This window comes from Scyliorhinus canicula, chromosome 7, assembly GCF_902713615.1.
Source record: "Scyliorhinus canicula chromosome 7, sScyCan1.1, whole genome shotgun sequence".
Classification (NCBI taxonomy): Eukaryota; Metazoa; Chordata; class Chondrichthyes; order Carcharhiniformes; family Scyliorhinidae; genus Scyliorhinus; species Scyliorhinus canicula.
In genome coordinates this window covers 62,700,767-62,720,781 of record NC_052152.1, presented here as the reverse complement: position 1 = coordinate 62,720,781, position 20,015 = coordinate 62,700,767, and the positions used below count along the sequence as shown (strand labels likewise).

At 47.4% G+C, this 20,015-nt stretch overlaps 1 protein-coding gene across 3 annotated transcripts in view; it reads left to right on the top strand.

The window, feature by feature from the left end:
- arl6 (ADP-ribosylation factor-like 6) overlaps nucleotides 1-20,015 on the top strand; it is a 66,082-nt gene that overhangs the window by 19,312 nt on the left and 26,755 nt on the right. For all 3 annotated transcript variants that reach the window (XM_038802177.1, XM_038802178.1, XM_038802176.1), the window contains exons 3-6: nucleotides 3,142-3,283; nucleotides 13,790-13,851; nucleotides 18,398-18,466; nucleotides 19,549-19,643. In XM_038802177.1, coding sequence (XP_038658105.1) covers nucleotides 3,161-3,283; nucleotides 13,790-13,851; nucleotides 18,398-18,466; nucleotides 19,549-19,643 — 349 coding nt within the window. In that variant the 5' untranslated portion in view covers nucleotides 3,142-3,160. The remainder of the gene's footprint in view (nucleotides 1-3,141; nucleotides 3,284-13,789; nucleotides 13,852-18,397; nucleotides 18,467-19,548; nucleotides 19,644-20,015) is intronic.

Here is a 20,015-nt window from a genome sequence, read left to right as displayed (position 1 = left end):
TATTATGCCCTCAGAAGGAGAGGAGGCGAAGGTAGCGATGGATGCGGAGAAGGCTTTTGATTGGGTGGAGTGGAATTACTTGTGTGAGGTGCTGGGAAGGTTTGGGTTTGGTGAGGGCTTCATTGACTGGGTGCAGTTGCTCTATCAGGCACCAGTAGCGAGTGTTCATACGAACCGGCTGAGGTCGGGGTATTTTAAATTACACCGAGGGACGCTGCAAGGGTGCCCCCTCTCCCGCTACTGTTTGCTCTGGTCATAGAGAAATTGGCCTTGGCATTAAGAGCCTCTAGGAACTGGAAAGGGCTGGTTCGGGGGGGGCGAGTGGGGCACCGGGTCTCGCTCTACGCAGATGACTTGCTCTTGTACATTTTGGACCCACTGGAGGTGATGGAGGAAGTACTGCGAATCTTGGAGGAATTTGGTAATTTTTCAGGGTATAAATTGAACATGGGGAAAAGCGAGATGTTTGCGATCCAGGCAAGAGGACAGGAGAAGAGACTGGGAGAGCTGCCACTTAGAACGGTAGGGAAGAGCTTTCAACAATATCTGGGAATCCAGGTGGACCGAGAATGGGAGGTACTGCACAAGTTAAACCTATCCCGGTTGGTAGAACAAATGTAAGGGGACTTTAAGAGATGGGACATGCTTCCGCTGTCACTGGCGGGGAGGGTACAGACCGTGAAAATGACGGTCCTCCCCAGATTTCTGTTTGTCTTCATCTTCATCCCTAAGGCCTTTTTCAAGCGGGTGAATAAGATTGTTTTGGGCTTTGTGTGGGCGGGCAAAACCCCACGAGTGAAGAAAGTGTTACTGGAGCGCAATCGGGGGGAGGGTGGGTTGGCACTGCTGAACTTCTGCAATTACTACTGGGCGGCTAAAATAGCCATGATTAGGAAGTGGGTAGTGGGGGAGGGGTCGGCATGGGAGTGGATAGAGGCGGCGACATGTAAACACACCAGTCTGGGAGCATTGGTAACTGCACCTCTGCCGTTCTCGCCGGCCCGATACTCCACAAGTCTGGTGGTGGCGGCGGCTCTGAGAATCTGGGGGCAATGGAGGAGACATAAGAGAGTGGAGGGAGCATCGGTTTGGATCCCGATTTATAATAACCACAGGTTTGTACCGGGTAGGCTAGACGGCGGGTTCCGGAATTGGCAGAGGGCAGGAATTAGAAGGACGGGGGATCTATTTGTAGACGGGAGCTTTCCCAGCTTGAAAGCTTTGGAGGATAAATTTAAATTGCCAGAGGAAATGGTTTTAGGGATTTGCAGGTGCTAGACTTCCTCAGAAAACAGGTGCCGGACTTTCCGCTGCTGCCACTACGGGGGATACAGGATAGAGTATGGTCCCGTACCTGGGTGGGAGAGGGGAAAGTAACGGATATTTACCAGGAGCTTTCGGAGGTGGAAGAAACCCCGGTGGAGGAGCTTAAGGGCAAGTGGGAGGATGAGCTAGGAGGAGAGATCGAGGCGGGTCTATGGGTGGATGCCCTAAGCAGGGTTAATACCGCCTCATCATGTGCCAGACTTAGCCTGAAACAATTTAAGGTGGTCCACCGGGCACATATGACAGCGGCTAGGATGAGTAAGTTCTTCGAAGTAGACGATAGGTGTGCGAGGTGCGTGGGAAGCCCAGCAAATAAATTTTGGGCATGCCCGAAGCTTAGAGGATTTTGGCAGGATTTTGCCAAGGCAATGTCCACAGTCATTAAAACACGGGTGGTGCCGAGTCCGGAGGTAACGATCTTTGGAGTGTCGGAAGATCCGGGAGTTCAGGGGGCGAAAGAGGCCAACGTCCTGGCCTTTGCCTCCCTGGTAGCCCGGAGACAGATCTTGTTAATGTGGAGGGGCTCGAAGCCCCCGAATGTAGAGACCTGGGTTAGTGACATGGCTGGGTTTCTCAGTCTCGAGAAAATAAAGTTCGCCTTAAGAGGGTCAATGTTAGGGTTCACCCGGAGGTGGCAGCCATTCGTCGACTTTCTCGGGGAAAATTAAAATGTCAGGAGATGCAGTATTCCAGTTGGGTGGGGGGGGGGGGGGGGGGGACGGCATTTTTGTATGGTTGAGGTGCGTGAAGATTGGGCTGGGGGGAAATGTTTATTTTACCATGTTGATGTCATTGTTTATGTTACTGTTATAAAAAAAATTTCAAATACCTCAATAAAATATTTGTTTAAAAAACTTTTAACTGTGCTGGCAAATATGTTTTCTCTTTTCACAACAGTTGAATAACATGACCAGCGAATGTCACAGTCTTATGCTGTTGGTTCATTAGAAATTGGTTTGAGACTGTCCAAGCTCATTTATTATAATATCCATCCACACAGTCAGTCGGTGTTCATTCCAACAATCTGGACCTAATGGGGAAAGACCAGTGCCTAACCCATGCGCCATTTTGTTCTCCCAATCCTTTTAACATAAAAAAAAACTTCCCACTTTTCCAACTATATAACGTATTCACACGGAGGACAGAATTCTGCCTGCATACTCCTATGGCACTGGACTTCATGTGATCTGTACTTTACAGTGTAGCATGTGTCCAACATTAGGTTCTACGAACCCCAGATTTCAGAAGAGAAGTTGTAGTATAACTGTACCCTTAAATTGTTCAATAACCCACTGCTGAGGCTGTCATATCTCTAATACCTTTCATTGAAATTAATGCTTCGTAAAGGAAAGAATAACTAATTATTTTTGTTGCTTTAATGTAAACATTTATACTTAATGTTTGGTGAAGTGCATCTGATTCAATTATGTTTTATTAATAAACATTAATAAAAGTTTTTATTAAATCTTTTTTATTTGATGCAGATGCATTTTAAAGGAAGAGTTGTATTTCAAGTATAGCATTATTTCAGGCTCTTGCAGAATAATCCGTGATTGTAGTCTGCTCATGTTATTACCCAATTAAACCAGCGTCTGCTGCAATGCCTGGCTTCTCCTCCGTAATCCATTAAACCACCATTGTTACAATCTTATAATAACTCTTCATTTAAACTCTGCTATTTATTTCATTTTTATGATTGGAAATTTTGCTTAATTAAATGAATATGTTTAAAATTATTTTGTACCTGATGAAGATATAATTTATTCTGAAGCTCTTATAAAAATTCAATCCGTCTTTTCTTTTGATTATAATTAGCTCAGCTGAAGTCGAGATCATGGGGCTATTTGACAAACTTGCTGGCTGGCTTGGTCTAAAGAAGAAGGAGGTTCACGTGTTGTGCCTGGGGCTGGACAATAGTGGGAAAACAACTATAATTAATTGTCTAAAACCTTCAAACGTAAGTTTCTTTTTCAAAAAATTGATTGACTTGTCTATGCCATGTAAAATGCAACCATTTTAGTACCAGTCTGTAACTAACCTCTTCGGTCACTTATTCTTTCAGCTTCCTTTTCAGTATTGAAATAATCTTATTTCCTTTCCATGTCGACTATTTTGTATGATGTATTCCTCTGCCCCTCTTTCTACTTTCTTCAATAGTCTCTTTCTTGATTCTTCCCCATTTCATTGTGTTTTTTTTACTTTTTAATTACTTTTCCTCATACTCTGCTGTCAACTGTGGTTCTGTGAGTCAGAAAGTTATGGATTCACTGCCCCACTGCAGGCTGATGGCCCTGAAGGGTGCTTTGATGTTGGAAGTACCATTATTCAGATGAGATATTAAAACAGGGCCTGGTCTGCCCTCTTGGTTGTGTGTAAAACATCCCATTTTGAAGAAGAGCAGGGAATTTCTCACCAGTGCTCTGGTGAGAAATATTTATTCCTCCATGAACTAATTATAATTAGATTGTTACAATTGAATTAAACAGATTAATTGGTGATTAACACAGTGTTGTCTGTGGGACATTGTGTGCAAATTTGGCTGGTGCGCTTCCTGCATTTTAACAGTGACTGCACTTCAAAGATAGTTAACTAGCTGTAAATAATTTGGGGGTTAACCTGAGGTAATGAAATACACTAAAACACAAATTCTTTGATCATTTCCTGTTTGTCCATGATTGTTTTCCTCTCTTTTCCTTTCCTTAGCCCTAACCTTCTGTAACTTTGTACACATGGATTTCACTAAAATAATAAGTGGAAAAATTGGTGTTTATGTTGGCTATGATATTTTTCATTTTCTTTCTGTTTTTCTATTGTTTTGTAAGAATGAAATAATTTTCATTTAAATTTAAAATGGAAATCATTAACCCAGTGTAAAGTGGGAAAGTGGGCAGTGTAAAGTAAAAGCCTGCTTTTGCATTTTTCAACAATCCCTGTCCTAACTGTCCAGAGATGGCGGGCGCGATTCTCCGCACCCCACGCCGGGTGGGAGAATCACGGGAGGGTCGGACGAATCACGCCACGCCGCCCTGGCACCCCCCGCGATTCTCCAACCCCCCCAAAATGGCGTGTCGCGTTTTGCGACAGGTCGCTCGGAGAATCGCCGCTCGCCATTTCTCACGGCGACCGGCGATTCTCCGGCCCGGATGGGCTGAGCGGCCTGCCGAACCCGACCGGTTCACGCTGGTGCCAACCACACCTGGTCGCTGCCGGCATGAACAGCGCGCGACCACTGTGTGTGGGGCCTGTGGGGGGGCGGAGGGAGGATCGAGCACCACGGGCGTGCTCAGGAGATGTCTAGCTTGCAATTGGTGCCCACCGATCGTCGGGCCGGCGTCTCTAAAAGACGCACTCTTTTCCCTCCGCCGCCCCGCAAGATCAAGCCGCCATGTCTTGCGGGGCAGCGGAGGGGAAGACGGCAACCGCGCATGCGCGGGTTGGCGCCGGCCAACCTGCGCATGCGCGGCTGACGTCACTTAGGCACCGCGGGCGCTTCATTCCCGGCGCGCCGCTTTGACGCAAGCGTCAAGGTCGGGCGCTCGGAATTCACGCGCTGCCACTCCTAGCCCCCTTGGGGGGGGTAGAATAGGGGACGAGGAGCGGCCTCCAACCCGGAGTGAAACACTCCGGGTTTCACTCCGGCGTCGGCTGTTTGTCTCCCTTTGGGAGAATTGCACCCGGCATTTCTGCAGTGAAAATTTAATGCTGTCAAAATGAGATCTTATTTTAATAATATCCTGTTTCCTCCTGTACAAAAAGTAAAGAATTATGAATTTGGGACATATCTTTGCTCTATCTACCAAATAATTTACTTTAAAATGTTCCCCCTTCCTATTCGAGGCAGCTGATTCACCATTGAAGTGCCAGGGTAACAGAATCACCTCTGCTGCCTTGTCCAAGTGACAAGCCTTTGTGTATGGTATTAGGCAGTGGTTTCATTAGCCTGTTCCATCATCTGAAGAATCGTTGACTAACCTAATTTTGTCTTCAACTCATGGGTGAAATTCTAGGTTTTGAATTTTAGTGAAGAAGTGGGCAAACACTTAGTGGTATTTCCTCCCAAACCAGGAATGCTGCGGGGAATTTTAACACTTCATCGGCCAAGACCAATGATTTAATGTAGAATATTTAATTAATAATGAACAGCAGGATTTTGAAGTGAATTAAATCTTTGATTTTATTCTTACTGAAACATCCTATTTAATTACAACAATCAGATCAAAATATATACAGAGCGAAATTCTCCGCAACAGCCGACGCCGGCGTGAATCCCGGAGTGTTTCACGGCGGCGTCGGAAGCCGCTCCTCACCATCTATTCACCCCCCCCCCCTCCCGGGGGGGGGCTAGGAGCGGCGTTGGGAGAAACTCGGCCGCCGGGCCTTGACGCGGCCGGCGGCGCCTAAGTGACGTCAGCCGCACATGGGCAGGTTGGCCGACGCCAACCCGCGCATGCGCGGTTGCCGTCTTCCCCTCCGCTGCCCCGCAAAATGTGGCAGCTTGATCTTGGCGGGCGGCGGAGGGGAAAGAGTGCGTCTCTTAGAGACGCCGGCCCGACGATCGGTGGGCACCGATCGCGGGCCAGTCCCCTCCCGAGCACGCCCGTGGTGCTCGTTCTTCTCTCCACCCCCCACAGGCCCCATACGTACCTGTCGCGCGCTGTTCACGCCGGCAGCGAGCAGGTGTGGTTGCCATCGGCGTGGACAGGGCAGGATCGTCAGGCCGCTCGGCCCATGCGGGCCGGAGAATCGCCGGTCGCAGTGAAAAACGGCGACCGGCGATTCTCCGACCAGCGTGTCGCAAAACGCGCCACGCCATTTTGGGGGGGATGGGAGAATCGCGGGGGGTGCCAGAGCGGCCCTCCCGCGATTCCCCCACCCGGCCTGGGGAGCGGAGAATCGTGCCCACAATGCACAATGTGCTAACTTTGGAAGATTATCTGATTTGAGTGATTCAATATTTTATAACACAAGATAAATATGAAAGAATGTTGTTTTGTGCTTTCTGACCACAATATTAACTCTTAATAACTTGAGAATATAATTTTAGCCTCCACACTCTATCCAGAATCCTCTTGTATCCAGTGACAGATGCAGTTATATTTGTATAATATGTCTAATAATATTTCTATGAGACTCATTTGCGCTGAATTCCTCTGCCATGAGCTGAGAATACATCTCACTCATAAATTTGCTGCAAAACTGCTGCAAATTCCTCCTAGGTCCCTAATTAAACCTTAACGGTGGGAGCAGAAATGGTTACTACCACTGGGATGGAGGAAAATTCAGTTCTGCGGCAACCTTTTAACCGATTGCTTCCAGATAAAGGGGGGCAACACATTTCTACAAGGAAGTCTAAAGTAGCTTTGTGGGTATCAGCAACAATAACGACGCCGTGGCTCACTCATGCCTCAGTGAGGACATGTATGGCAGATTGTCACATGATGAGAGAGTCATGTCAGCCTCCTGGATATCTGGCAATCACTTGCAGGCTAAGGTGATTGACATTGCAAATTATAGAGGCATTAATAGAATCTTTCCTGTCCGTAAAACAGCAGGGATTGTCATTGAGTGGCTGGTGCATTCCCTTGCACCCATGGGAACCCTGCCAACCTTGAGAACTAATTCTTTCTCTCTTCCTTTCTCTCTTTCATTTGTTTGTCTGACTCTTGAATAGAATGTGACTTGTGCACACCTCTTGAATAGAGCATCATGAGCCTTCCAGATCAAGTGTTTGGTTGCCGGATTAATATGGCGAACATCATCTGATGCAACCTTAAAGTATCCAGTGGCATATACATATTGCTCTTCTGCTGATTGAAATGGCTGTAGCTCTTCAGCCCGCGGTCAATATATTTTCTCATTGCTTTTTGAGGGAAAATGAAGCCTTGTCAAGCAGTTAGTCAGAAAAAATGGAAGAAATACCTTCTAGGGTGGCTTTGCTGCCTCGAGGGGCCAAGGACCTGGGTCACTGTCCTTATGGAGTTTGCACATTCTCAATTTGGTGTCAATTTAGGGGCAATTTAGTGTGACAAATCCATCTGCCTTGCACATCTTTGGGTTGTGGGGGTGAGACCCACGCAGACACGGGGAGAATGTGCAAACTCCAATCAAATCCAGATCCTCGGTACCATGAGGCAGCATGCTAATAGTTACAGAAGTACTGACTGAACTTTCAAAAGTGCTTGTTAAATGCAGGCAAAGTAATAACATCCTTCAGTAGCTCAAGCTAAGGTAGCACCTCGGGTATATGTATCACCACTTATACTATGATATTTATTTTGGTGAATTGGTGGGCTTTAAACAGGAATCATAAAATATTTTAGTTGGTGTGGTGAATTATAAACCTAGTAATTCACTGTGTTCTATTATATGTATTTTTACGACCCGCCACCAGCACCCCGTGGAGTCGCTGGATGAATTCCTGCACGATTTAAAAGCTTTAGCTCGGGACTGTAATTATCAAGCTGTATCAGCCGCCCAACATATGGAGCTCGCTGTCTGAGATGTATACGTGGCAGGGCTCAGGTCCAACTATGCACGCCAGCGGTTGCTTGAAAAAGGGGCCCAGAACTTGGAGGACACTGTAGAGTTAGCTACAACCATGGAGGTCTCGTTCCGCAGCCTCTCGTTCACCGCGGACCAAGCGACCCCATCATGGGCCCCCGACTAGCAACTGCCCCAGGCCTGCACCGCGCGGCCACCCACCCACTATGCAGCTCCAGTGTGCCATTTTTGTGGGCAGCCCCAACACCCACGGCAGCACTGCCTGGCCCGCAATGCGACCTGCAGCAGCTGCGGTTGCAAAGGACACTATGCCGGGTCTGTCTGGCGAAGAAAACCCCCACTCCAAACTCTCCCGCAGCCCAGAGCACTCGCTTCCCAAACTCGCAGGCCCCAAAATGCTGCAGCCTGTATGCCGACTCCGCCCCACCTGACACGTGCGACTCATGGGGGCTGCCATCTTGGCAATCCTCCTCCACGCGGCCGGCCACGTGCGACTCATGGGGGCCGCCATCTTGGACGCCATCTTCCTCGCCGCCCGCCACGTGTGATCCACGGGGGCGGCCATCTTGGGATCCATCCTCTTCAACCTCTGAAACTCACCTCGAAGACTACGACCTCAGCGGACAGTCATCACGGGGCCACTCCAGCACAGCTGATCGAGCCGCCGACTACCCGCAACTCAGCGCGGTCACGTTGGACCAGTCGCGTCCGAAACACCTCTGCAACTCGATGATGACCGTTAAAATCAACGGGTACAGTACACCGTGCCTCTTCGACTCCGGGAGCACCGAGAGCTTCGTACATCCAGATCTGGTAAGACGCTGTTCGCTCCCTATTTTCCCTGCACGGCAAACTATCTCCCTCGCTTCGGGCTCGCACTCTGTTCACCTCCAAGGGCGCACCGTTGCGACCCTAATGATTCAGGGCGCCAGCTACTCGAACTTCCAGCTATACGTACTCCCTGAACTCTGCGCCCCACTCTTACTGGGACTCGACTTCCAGTGCAACCTCAAAAGCCTCACACTCCGCTTCGGCGGGCCCCTACCTCCACTCACTATCTGCAGTCTAGAGACGCTAAAAATCGACCCCCCTCCACTCTTTGCTAATCTCACTCCGGACTGCAAACCTGTAGCCACTCGCAGCAGGCGGTACAGCCTGCAGGACGGTGTTTATCAGAACCGAGGTCCATAGGCTCCTACGTGAGGGGTTCATAGAGGCCAGTAACAGCCCCTGGAGAGCTCAGATAGTGGTCGTCAAGATCGGGGGAAAATTCCAAATGGTAGTGGACTATAGCCAAACCATTAATCGGTTCACGCTCCTCGATGCGTACCCCCTTCCCAGGATTATAGACATGGTGAATCAGATCGCCCAGTACCACATTTTCTCCACGGTGGATCTGAGGTCTGCTTACCACCAGCTCCCAATCCGCCCGGAGGACCGCCACTACACGGCGTTCGAGGCAGATGGCCGCCTCTTCCATTTCCTCCGGGTTCCCTTTGGCATCACGAATGGGGTCTCGGTGTTCCAACGAGCAATGGACCGAATGGTAGACCAGTACGGGCTGCGGGCCACGTTTCCGTACTTGGATAACGTCACCATCTGCGGCCATGATCAGCAGGACCACGACGCTAACCTCCATCAATTTCTCCAAACTGCCCAGATACTTAACCTCACGTATAACACGGAGAAATGCGTTTTCCGCACGACCAGGCTAGCCATCCTCGGCTATGTCGTGGAAAACGGAGTCCTGGGCCCCGACCCGGACCGTATGCGCCTCCTCTTACACCTCCCTCGCCCTCATTGTCCCAGGGCCCTCAAAAGGTGCCTGGGATTCTTCTCGTATTATGCCCAGTGGGTCCCTCAGTATGCGGAAAAAGCCCGCCCACTATTTAAAGCCACACTCTTTCCCCTGTCAGCTGAGGCTCGCCAGGCCTTCACCTGCATCAAGGAGGACATCGCCAAAGCTGCCATGCAGGCGGTGGATAAATCCGTCCCCTTCCAGGTGGAGAGCGACGTCTCAGAGGTCTCTCTCGCAGCCACTCTAAATCTGGCAGGGAGACCAGTCGCCTTTTTCTCCCGAACCCTCTCCGCTTCAGAACTTCGACACTCCTCAGTAAAAAAGGAAGCACAGGCCATCGTGGAAGCTATACGACACTGGAGGCACTACCTCGCAGGTAGGAGGTTCACCCTCATCACCGACCAAAGATCGGTTGCCTTCATGTTTGACAACTCGCAAAGGGGCAAAATTAAAAATGATAAAATCCTGCGGTGGAAAATCGAACTCTCCACCTGCAAGTACGATATTATATATCGACCGGCAAAGCTCAACGAGCCCCCAGATGCCCTGTCCCATGGCACGTGCGCCAGCGCGCAAGACGACCGCCTGAAAGCTATCCACAATGACCTCTGCCACCCCGGGGTCACCCGGCTCGCCCACTACATCAAAGCCCAAAATCTGCCTTTCTCCACCGAGGAGGTAAAAGCCATCACCAGGGATTGCCCAATCTGTGCGGAATGCAAACCGCACTTCTATAGACCAGATAGGGCCCACTGGTAAAGGCATCCCGGCCCTTTGAACGCCTGAGCATCGATTTCAAAGGGCCATTCTCCTCGACCAATCGGAATGTGTACTTCCTGAACGTCATCGATGAGTTCTCCCGCTTCCCCTTTGCTATCCCGTGCCCCGATATGACCTCCCACACAGTCATCAGAGCTCTGCATAGTATCTTCACTCTGTTCGGGTTCCCCAGCTACGTACACAGCGACAGGGGTTCGTCCTTTATGAGCGACGAGCTGTGTCAGTACCTGCTCGACAAGGCCATCGCCTCGAGCAGGACTACCAGCTACAAACCCCAGGGGGAACGGGCAGGTGGAGAGGGAGAACGCGACGGTCTGGAAGATCGTCCTACTGACCCTCCGGTCCAGGAATCTCCCAACCTCCCATTGGCAGGAGGTCCTCCCCGGCGCGCTCCATGCTATTAGGTCCCTCCTATGCACAGCCCTGTTTTCTCTAGGGGCACTACCACGGGGTTTTCGCTCCCAGCATGGTTGAAGACACCAGACCCGATTCTCCTCCGGAAGCACGTCCAGGCACACAAAACTGACCCAGTCGTAGAAAAAGTGCTCCTACTCCACTCCAACCCCCAATACGCTTTCATCGAATACCCTGACGGCTGTCAGGACACTGTTTCCCTCCGAGACCTGGCGCCTGCAGGATCCAACTCCACCACCACTACCGCCGAGGTACCCCTCACACTACACCCCACACAACCCTCCGCGCCCTGCGCCCCCGCACCTACAGGTTCACAGCCCGTGCTCCGTGCCCCCTCGCCTATAGGTTTCCGGCGCTCCCCGTCGAACCAGTCGGGTACGAAGCTCGGACCGAATCACCCCCGGAGTCCACTATCGTACCCTCACCGACCGTCACCACCCAGACACCCGAAGAGTCTGCAGCCCCAGTGCTTCGACGATCCCAAAGGGCGACTCGGCCGCCGGACTTGATTAATCACCCCCGCCGGACTTGATTTTTTTACAGGGGTGAATGTGGTGAATTATAAACCTAGTAATTCACACTGTGTTCTATTATATGTATTGTGTCCTTGTGGGCTCTGTATACGAGCCGTTGCGCGGCTCTTCCCATAGGGGGAGATGAGGAGTTTGTACTGGGCTCCACCCTTGGCACCGCCCATAGCTCCTCCCACTAACCAGAAGTATAAAGCTCTGCAGTCGTGAGCCTGCTGCCAGTTCATCTCGTCGCAGGCAGGCTCAGTTGTAAGACTATTAAAACCACTGTTCACTTCCAATCACGTGTCTTGTGAATTGATGGTCTCATCAATTGGAGATTTGGGTGCAGTTTTGTTTTAACCATTCTAACTGGCCTTAATCCTTTCCATGGACCCCTCATCCTCCTCCAGGATCTGATGGTGGACACAGTAGCACAGTGGTTAGCATTGTTGCTTCACAGCGCCAGAGCCCCAGGTACGATTCCCGGCTTAGGTCACTGTCTGTGCGGAATTTGCACGTTCTCCCCGTGTCTGTGTGGGTTTCCTCCGGGTGCTCCGGTTTCCTCCCAGAGTCCAAAGATATGCAGGTTAGATGGATTGGCCATTCTAAATTGCCCTTGGTGTCCAAAATGATTAGGTAGGGTTACTGGGTTTCGGGGATAGGGTGGAGGTATGGAGTTAAGTAGTTATCTTTCCAAGGGCTGGTGCAGACTCGATGGGCCGAATGGCCTCCTTCTGCACTGTAAGTTCTATGTAATCTATGAGCGTAAATCGTCAAAATAACCCTACCCTCCAGCCCCATCACCAACAGCACCTCCTCCAGTAACATAGAGGACTGTGCCACCGGAAAGTTTGGGAAGACTTTTCTCGCGAAGTTCCGCACCTGCATATATCTTAAGCTCCACTCATACTGGAGCCCAAACTTCACCCCCAACTCCTCCAAGCTTGCGAACCACCCCTCCAAAAGTAAATCCTTCATCTCCTTCACCCCTCTCTTCTCCCATCCCCAGAACCTCGCATCCATCCTCCCTGGCTCAAACCCATGGTTCCCTCTTATCGGCATCACCCTCAAGCCTGCCCTCAACTTAAAAGTGCTGCCGGAATTACCTCCAAATCATCAATGTGGCCAACACCACAGAACTCCCCGAATTTCCCTGGGGCAAATGGTAGTGGGGCTGTTGTCATCCTTCAACCCCAACCCCTTGCAGGAACCCGCCTCCTTCTGCACCTATAAGGCTTCCATCTCCCTACTCTAGGCCCGCACCTTCTTCACATTCGTCGCCCAGTCATAGTGCAGCAAGTTCGGAAGGGCCAAACCTTCCCCCGACTACCGCCCCTATGGAGCACCACTTTCCTTATCCTCGCCACCTTCCCTGCCCGCACAAACAATGAGACCAGCCTACCACCTTCTCACCTGCTCCTTGCCTGAGGTGTGGTGAGCCTCAGGCTAAATAACCACCAGTCAACCCTTCCCCTTAAAAGGGAAAGCACACAATGGTCTTCTGGGACTATGGTGACTGGACGTTTACTTTGTTTCAGCAGTCATAGTAAAAAAATCAATTTTTTTAATATATATATATATATAAGTTTAGAGTACCCAATTATTTTTTCCAATTAAGGGGCAATTTAGCATGGCCAATCCATTTATCATGCACATCTTTGGGTTGTGGAAGTGAAATCCGCGCAGACATGGGGAAAACGTGCAAACTCCACACAGACAGTGACCCAGGGCCGGGATTCGAACCCGGGTCCTCAGTGTCGTAGGCAGCAATGCTAACTACTGTGCCATTGCTGCCCTAAAAAAAATTATTTTATGCATGTTAAGGCCACTGCAACATCTATCTGCTACTGTCACGCGGCATAATTTCAGAGTCCTGGGAGAATTATTGGCCTAATAATCTAACATTATTCATGTTTTGGAGTTAATACAATGCTTGAGTCTGAAGAGGGCGTGTTGGACACCAAATTCACATTTTTCAACTGGAGTTGTTTGCTGACCTCAAATAATTTATTAGAACTACATTCTGATTTGCCAGCACCACAAATGTGCAACAAAATGAAGAAAGTCAGTCTTGTATTTAAAGAGCAGCTCGGGGCGCTCCAACGTGCTTTACAGCGAATTATGTACTTTTGAAGTGCAGCCACTGTTCTAATAACAACGACAATGTATTCGTACAGTACCTTTAATGTAATCAAATACCCCAAGGTGTTTCACAGGAATATTATAGAAAATATATTAGATTAAGTGGACTAGAATAGATTACAATTGGAGAAGTAAAATATCTGAATATCTATCATAGTTTGGTCTTGTAATGAGATTTTTTTATGTTTGCAAATTTACATTACTTCTGGCATAATTTATATAAAAAATATAAAATGTAAAGCATGATTCCAGTTTTGACCAAGAAAACATGTTAGCAGAATAATTTCCTGTGCTGATCAATGTAATTGTTTTATAGGCTCAAGTACAAGACATCGTTCCAACCATTGGATTTAGCATTGAGAATTTCAAGACATCTGGGTACTTTTCTCTTTTCATTACTTTGCATTGTTTGATTTGATGTAAGAAATAGGAATAAATAGAACTGTAACTTTTTGATAATTAAGTGGTGACCAAACTTTTTAAGTGTTGGTTCCGATTGTTTTCAGATAACTGTCTAACCTTTGGTCTTCCAGTTGCCACAATATTTCTGCAGCCACTGAATTGCTCACTGCACTCTCGTTTCCAACTTTACCACTCCCCAAAAATCATTCCTTCTCTCAACTTGACCATTCCCAAGTTCAGATCTCATATCTCCCCCTTTAAGTCCAAGACACAGTCATGATGTGTTGAACAACTGGTTTAGCCATCCGTGCCAGATCTGGCTTTATCACATAAAGAAATTTTGGGTTCTTAGAAAAACTTCTCATTATTCCAGGATTATACCTTTTTTTTAATAAACAATTTTAATGAGGTGCTTTTGGCATTACAAACAGCAACAGTGTAAAAACAATGTACAAAGAATAATAAACATAGTGCAATCACCGACTCCCATCCCACCAAAGCCTGCCTAATTGACCCCTATTCTACATTGCCCTAAGCCCATCCCCCTGCTGACGATTAATTTTCCGCGAAGAAGTCGATGAATGGTTGCCACCTCCGGGCGAACCCCAACAGTGACCCTCTCAAGGCGAACTTAATCTTCCCTAGGCCAAGAAAGCTCGCCATGTCAGTTAGCAAGGCCTCCGACTTTGGGGGCTTTGAGTCCCTCCAAGCCAGCAGTATCCGTCTCTGGGATGCCAGGGAAGCAAAGGCCAGCTCAGCTGCCTCTTTCTCCTTCTGGAAAACCGGGTCTTCCGACACCCCGAAAATTGCCACCTCTGGACTCATCGCCACCCTTGTTTTCAGTACTCTGGACATGATGTCCGCAAACCCCTGCTAATATCACCTAAGTTTTGGACACGCCCAGAATATGTGGACATGGTTCGCTGGTCCTCCCGCACATTTTACACACCTGTCCTCCACCCCAAAGAATCTACTCATCCGGGCTACTGTCATGTGGGCCCGGTGGACCACCTTGAATTGGATCAAGCTGAGCCTGGCCCATGTTGCGGTCGCGTTGACTCTGCTCAACGCATCCACCCATAAGCCATCCTCCATGTCACCACCTAGCTCCTCATCCCACTTAACGCTTCAGCTCCTCGGTCTGCGTCTCCTCCGCCCTCATAGGTTCTTTGTAGATGTCCGAAATGCTCCCCTCTCCCACCCTAGACACTGCCCTATCCTGGATCCCCCTTCGTGGCAGGAGTGGGAAGGATGATACCTGCCTGCGCAGGAAGTCCCGCACCTGTAAATATCTAAATTCGTTCCCCCTTGCAAACCAAACTTCTCCTCCAACGCCCTCAAGCTAGGGAAGCTCCCCTCCAAAAACAGGTCCCCCATCCTCTCAAATGCCTGCCCTTCGTCAGACCCGGAACCCCCCATCCAAGCTCCCCGGGACAAACCAGTGATTGTCACATATTGGGGCCCAGACCGATGCTCCCAATGGGCCAACGTACCTCTTCCACTGACACCAAATTCTCAAGGCCGCCACCACCACGGGGCTGGTGGAGTACCTCGCCGGCGGGAATGGCAGAGGTGCCGTTATCAACCCCCCCCCACCCAGACTGGTGCCCCTACATGAAGCTGCCTCCATCCGCTCCCAAACCAACCCCACCCCGTCACCCACTTCCTTATCATGGCTATGTTCGGCAGCGCAAGCCCCCCCTCCCCCCGATTCCGCTCAAGCATCACCTTCTTCACTCGCGGGGACTTACCCGCCCACACAAAGCCCAGAATGATTTTATTAACCCGCTTAAAAAAGGACCACGGGATGAAAATTGGGAGACACTGAAATACGAATAAAAGTCTCGGTAGGACCGTCATTTTGACCGTCTGCACTCTCCAAGCCAACAACAGCGGGAGCGCATCCCATCTCCGAAACTCGCCCCTCAGCTGTTCAACCAACCGGGACAAGTTCAACTTGTGAAACCGGCCCCAGCCGCGTGCCACTTGTATCCCTAAGTACCTGAAACTGTCCCCTACTAACCTAAACTGCAGCTCCCTCAGCCGACCCTCCCGACCCCTCGCATGGACTACAAACTTCTCACTCTTTGTCATATTCAATTTATAGCCCGAAAACTGGCCAAATACCCCCAAAATCGCCATAATCTTGTCCATCCCTGCCCCTGGATCTATTCCAGGATTATACTTGCACAGATAGATAACACGTGGTTACTTTCTCGGTTGCAAATGGTCGTTAAACCTCTTTCTCCTGTATCTTCCACCCTCACCTCCAAAAATAAAGACAAGGAGCTCATGAACTTCTTTGTCACTAAAATGGAGATCATCTGATCAACTGCCTCTGCTGTATTCCTACCCTTAGTCCACCAGACTGAACTTAACTCTCAAGCATCCCCTGCCCTAGCTCTGAGCTTTCATTTTTCTCTGGCTTCTCTCCTATCTCCCCTTATGCTCTCTCGGAGCTTATCTTCATAATACCCTCCTCCTACTCCCTCGGTCCAATTCCCACTAAATTGGTGACCACCAGCTTCCCTTCCTGGTCATGTTAACCAGTATTGTTAATGGTTCCAAAGACGAGTCATATTGGACTCAAAAATGTAACATTTTTTCTCTCTCCACAGATGATGCCAGACCTGCTGAGTTTTCATATTTATTTTCCATATTTATTGTTGGCAGTTCTCTCTTCTGATGTTGTCCCTCTTTCGTTTAAACCTGCCTTCATCACGCCTCTCCTCAAAAATATCAACCCTTGGGCCCCACTGTCTTTACAAACTACCACCCAAACTCCAAACCTCCCTTTCCTCTCAAGTCCTTCAACATTCTATGACTTCCCAAATCCATGTCAATCCTTCACGGAGCTCCACGTTTAAATCCTCCCCTGGGTAAGTAAAAAAGAGTAGAGTGGGATCTGATGGTGATCAGGCACTTAAGTGCCAGCAGTGGGCCTACTCCAGAAGTAAGAACCCCGGGGGACGGAAATCCCATCCCGTGAGCGCTGTTGACAATCAGTGGCTGGCAGATGTCCATTGCAGGCAATTGGAACAGGAATGGTTGCGTCTGGCAGTAGTGGATACATTTGAGGTCCAGGATCAGTGACAGACCCAGTCCACAGGTGAATGATGCTGGGAGTGCCTGACAACAGGAGAGTTCCCAGGAGCCCACAAGCAAACCTTTACAGGATTCTGCCTTCAGTACAAGCGGCAGTGGGAAAGATTGATGACAAGATGGGAAGGCTGCCCACAAGCTGGGTCAGAGGCAGGACGGTGCCAAGATCCTCACCTGGCATCCTCCCACCTGATTAAATGTCCCACCCCCATCTCCCACCTCCAAACCTGTCTTCAGTCCCAACTTCAGACTTTGTTCCCTAGCTATCAACTCCATCTCTCTCTCCCTGGCAACAGCCTGAGACTAAACCCATTTGTTTACAATCTTGGTGTCAGTTTCGACCCCGAGATGAGCATCTGATTACATATTAAGGTGTTGATGATATAAGGAGGGTCCATACCTTCTGCATTCAATCATATTTAGCACAGCAATGTTAATACTGTGTATAGGATGGATCTCACCACTTTGGACTCTCAAACCTTCTTGATCAATTAAACTAATGGGAATACAGGGTGGTTACTGTTATAAACTTCTGCCGTTTTCTTGTGAACTTCATTGTTTGTATGCTGTTAATTACAATAACAGGATTAATTAAAGTTGCTGTTTAGCAATGTACCTTAGCCATGTTACTGAAGCATACATGTTTTTCCATGTGCGACAATTACAGAACATGCTGTGGAGGGACAGAAAGAGCCTCAGCATTTTATTGCATCAATAATCTAAATAAAATTAGTAAAACGATTAATTGAGCATATTAATGTCTCACAATATCTCTAATTCTATATGTGGATGATTTTCACATGCTAGATTCAGCACTCAAACTTTGTTATTACTGAAACACCAACACACTTGTAGTAAGTAAGCACTCATTTTCTCAACAAGTAAAATCTTTCACTCAATCTAATGGAGTTTGAAAGTCAATTTAGTAAGGGTTGCGATATAAGAATTTGGCATAATGATGTATTTGAGGTTCTACTGAGTATGCACAAATGGAGTTCCATGTGGCAATCTCTCTGCATTTTGATTGCTATGGTATTCACTAGTGCAGCAGTCAATGCTGGTAAATAGTACAATTTTGGCATAATAATTTTCTCTCAACTTGGGTAAGTGGCAAGTATACCAATAGAGCGCGTATGTGAAATCTGGTGCCTGCTAGCAGTGTTAAAAGAAGAGCACTTACTAATTCATCTGAAGTGTCCCTATCTACTATTTAAGCTAAAAACTAACCTTGTTAAAATATGTATGTTAAGCAATTGTCATTAATATTGCCAACATTAATTTAGAGATTTATACTGATCGAACGGAAAATGTACTTGTGTGTGTATATCTTCAGAACTTGGTTTGGGGAATCGAGTATAATATTTAGTTTGCAAATATATCAGACATCTGGTTGATGCTTTTCCTCTTCTTTCTTCACCAGCCTCTCTTTTACAGTATTTGATATGTCTGGCCAAGGAAGATATCGAAACCTATGGGAACACTATTATAAGTAAGTGCTGGATATAAAATAATGCAATAGGTTACTACAAAATGTGTTCCTTTTTCATAATCACAAGAGTTTCAAACCAGTCATCAAAGTTGTAATTCCACCATTGTTCAAAACATCATGTAACTTTGTTTCTTAGAAAGGTTAAAAAGACAAAATAAAGCTCTGAACTAAATCAGACTAATTTCAGTTAGGGATGTTCAAACAAAATCGTCAAAATAAACTTGAAACCATAATCTAGGTGCTCAATTAATCTATGCAATTAATCTATTTTTACAATATCAGACTAAAGGGCCATTTGGTTTTGCATAGCTGTTGATTACGAGATCCATGATTGTCCTTGTCAACATCAGGATTGTGTTGCAGTTGTGGAATGTGGGAGCTTTTAGACAGCAAAACAATCCAGCTGAAACGCATCTGCAGAAAGTGTAAGCAGCTAGAGGAATTCCGGATCAGGATTGTTGATCTGGAAGCCAAACTGCATACACTGTGCAACATCAGTATGTGGCTTAATTCAGACACAAAATATAAGGGACTAACTTGCATTTGCATCGTGTCTTCACTCTCAGCACTTTAAAGCCAGTAAGTTCTGCTCACTGTTGTTTGATAAGCAAATGCCACAATCAATTTATGCAGAGGTCCCACAAACCACAATGACAAAAAATAATCAGTTTGTCTGCCATTGGTGAAATGTAAATATTGGCTAGGATATCAGGAGTACTACCCTGTTCTTCTTCTAATAGAAAAGGGCAAATGAACATCTCGTTCCAGAAGGTGAAAGTGCTGCCACTGGCAAGTTAATTTAGAGGAATAATTACCATCTAGTTTATTTAGCTTATGGAGAAATGGATATTGGTTACTTCACCATGTTATCACCATTTAAAAATTATAGTATTGTGTGTTTATAATGTATCATCAGGTTGTTAAAAGTGAGGTGTACTAATTTTGGCCTACCATTCTAAATTGGTAATATATGCAATGTGTGTTGGCTACGACACGCACAATCTTCATATAGTATGACTAAAGTGATATAGTTTTAATGGTGCAGCTTCATACAGTGTAATTTCTCTTCATGGTCACTTCAGGGAAGGCCAGGCCATTATTTTTGTTATTGATAGCAGTGATAAGTTGAGGATGGTGGTTGCCAAAGAAGAACTTGACACACTTCTTAATCATCCAGGTAGGATAATTTATCTTTGTTTCTGTTTCGTTTTATCTTTAAGAAATATTAATTCATCTTCCTGCGACAGCTATAAAAATTGACAAAAAGTGGTGGTTTACCTAGTAATGGCTGATCAGTCTTTTTTTTAATATTGCTAACTGTTATGGTGTGCAGGGGAAGGTATGAATATATTACTGAAGCTTTCATAAAAATTCCAGCTGTAACACAGATTATCTGGAAACTGGAATCTTTTTGCTCAATGCTAAGATAAATGCTAAAGGTGGTTGAACAGCTTTTCAATATGTTCCTAATTATACTTCTTTTTGAAGGAATTAAGGTGTTCCACAACGATTGGTTTTCTTGATCAAAATTATTGTGATGATTTCCCCT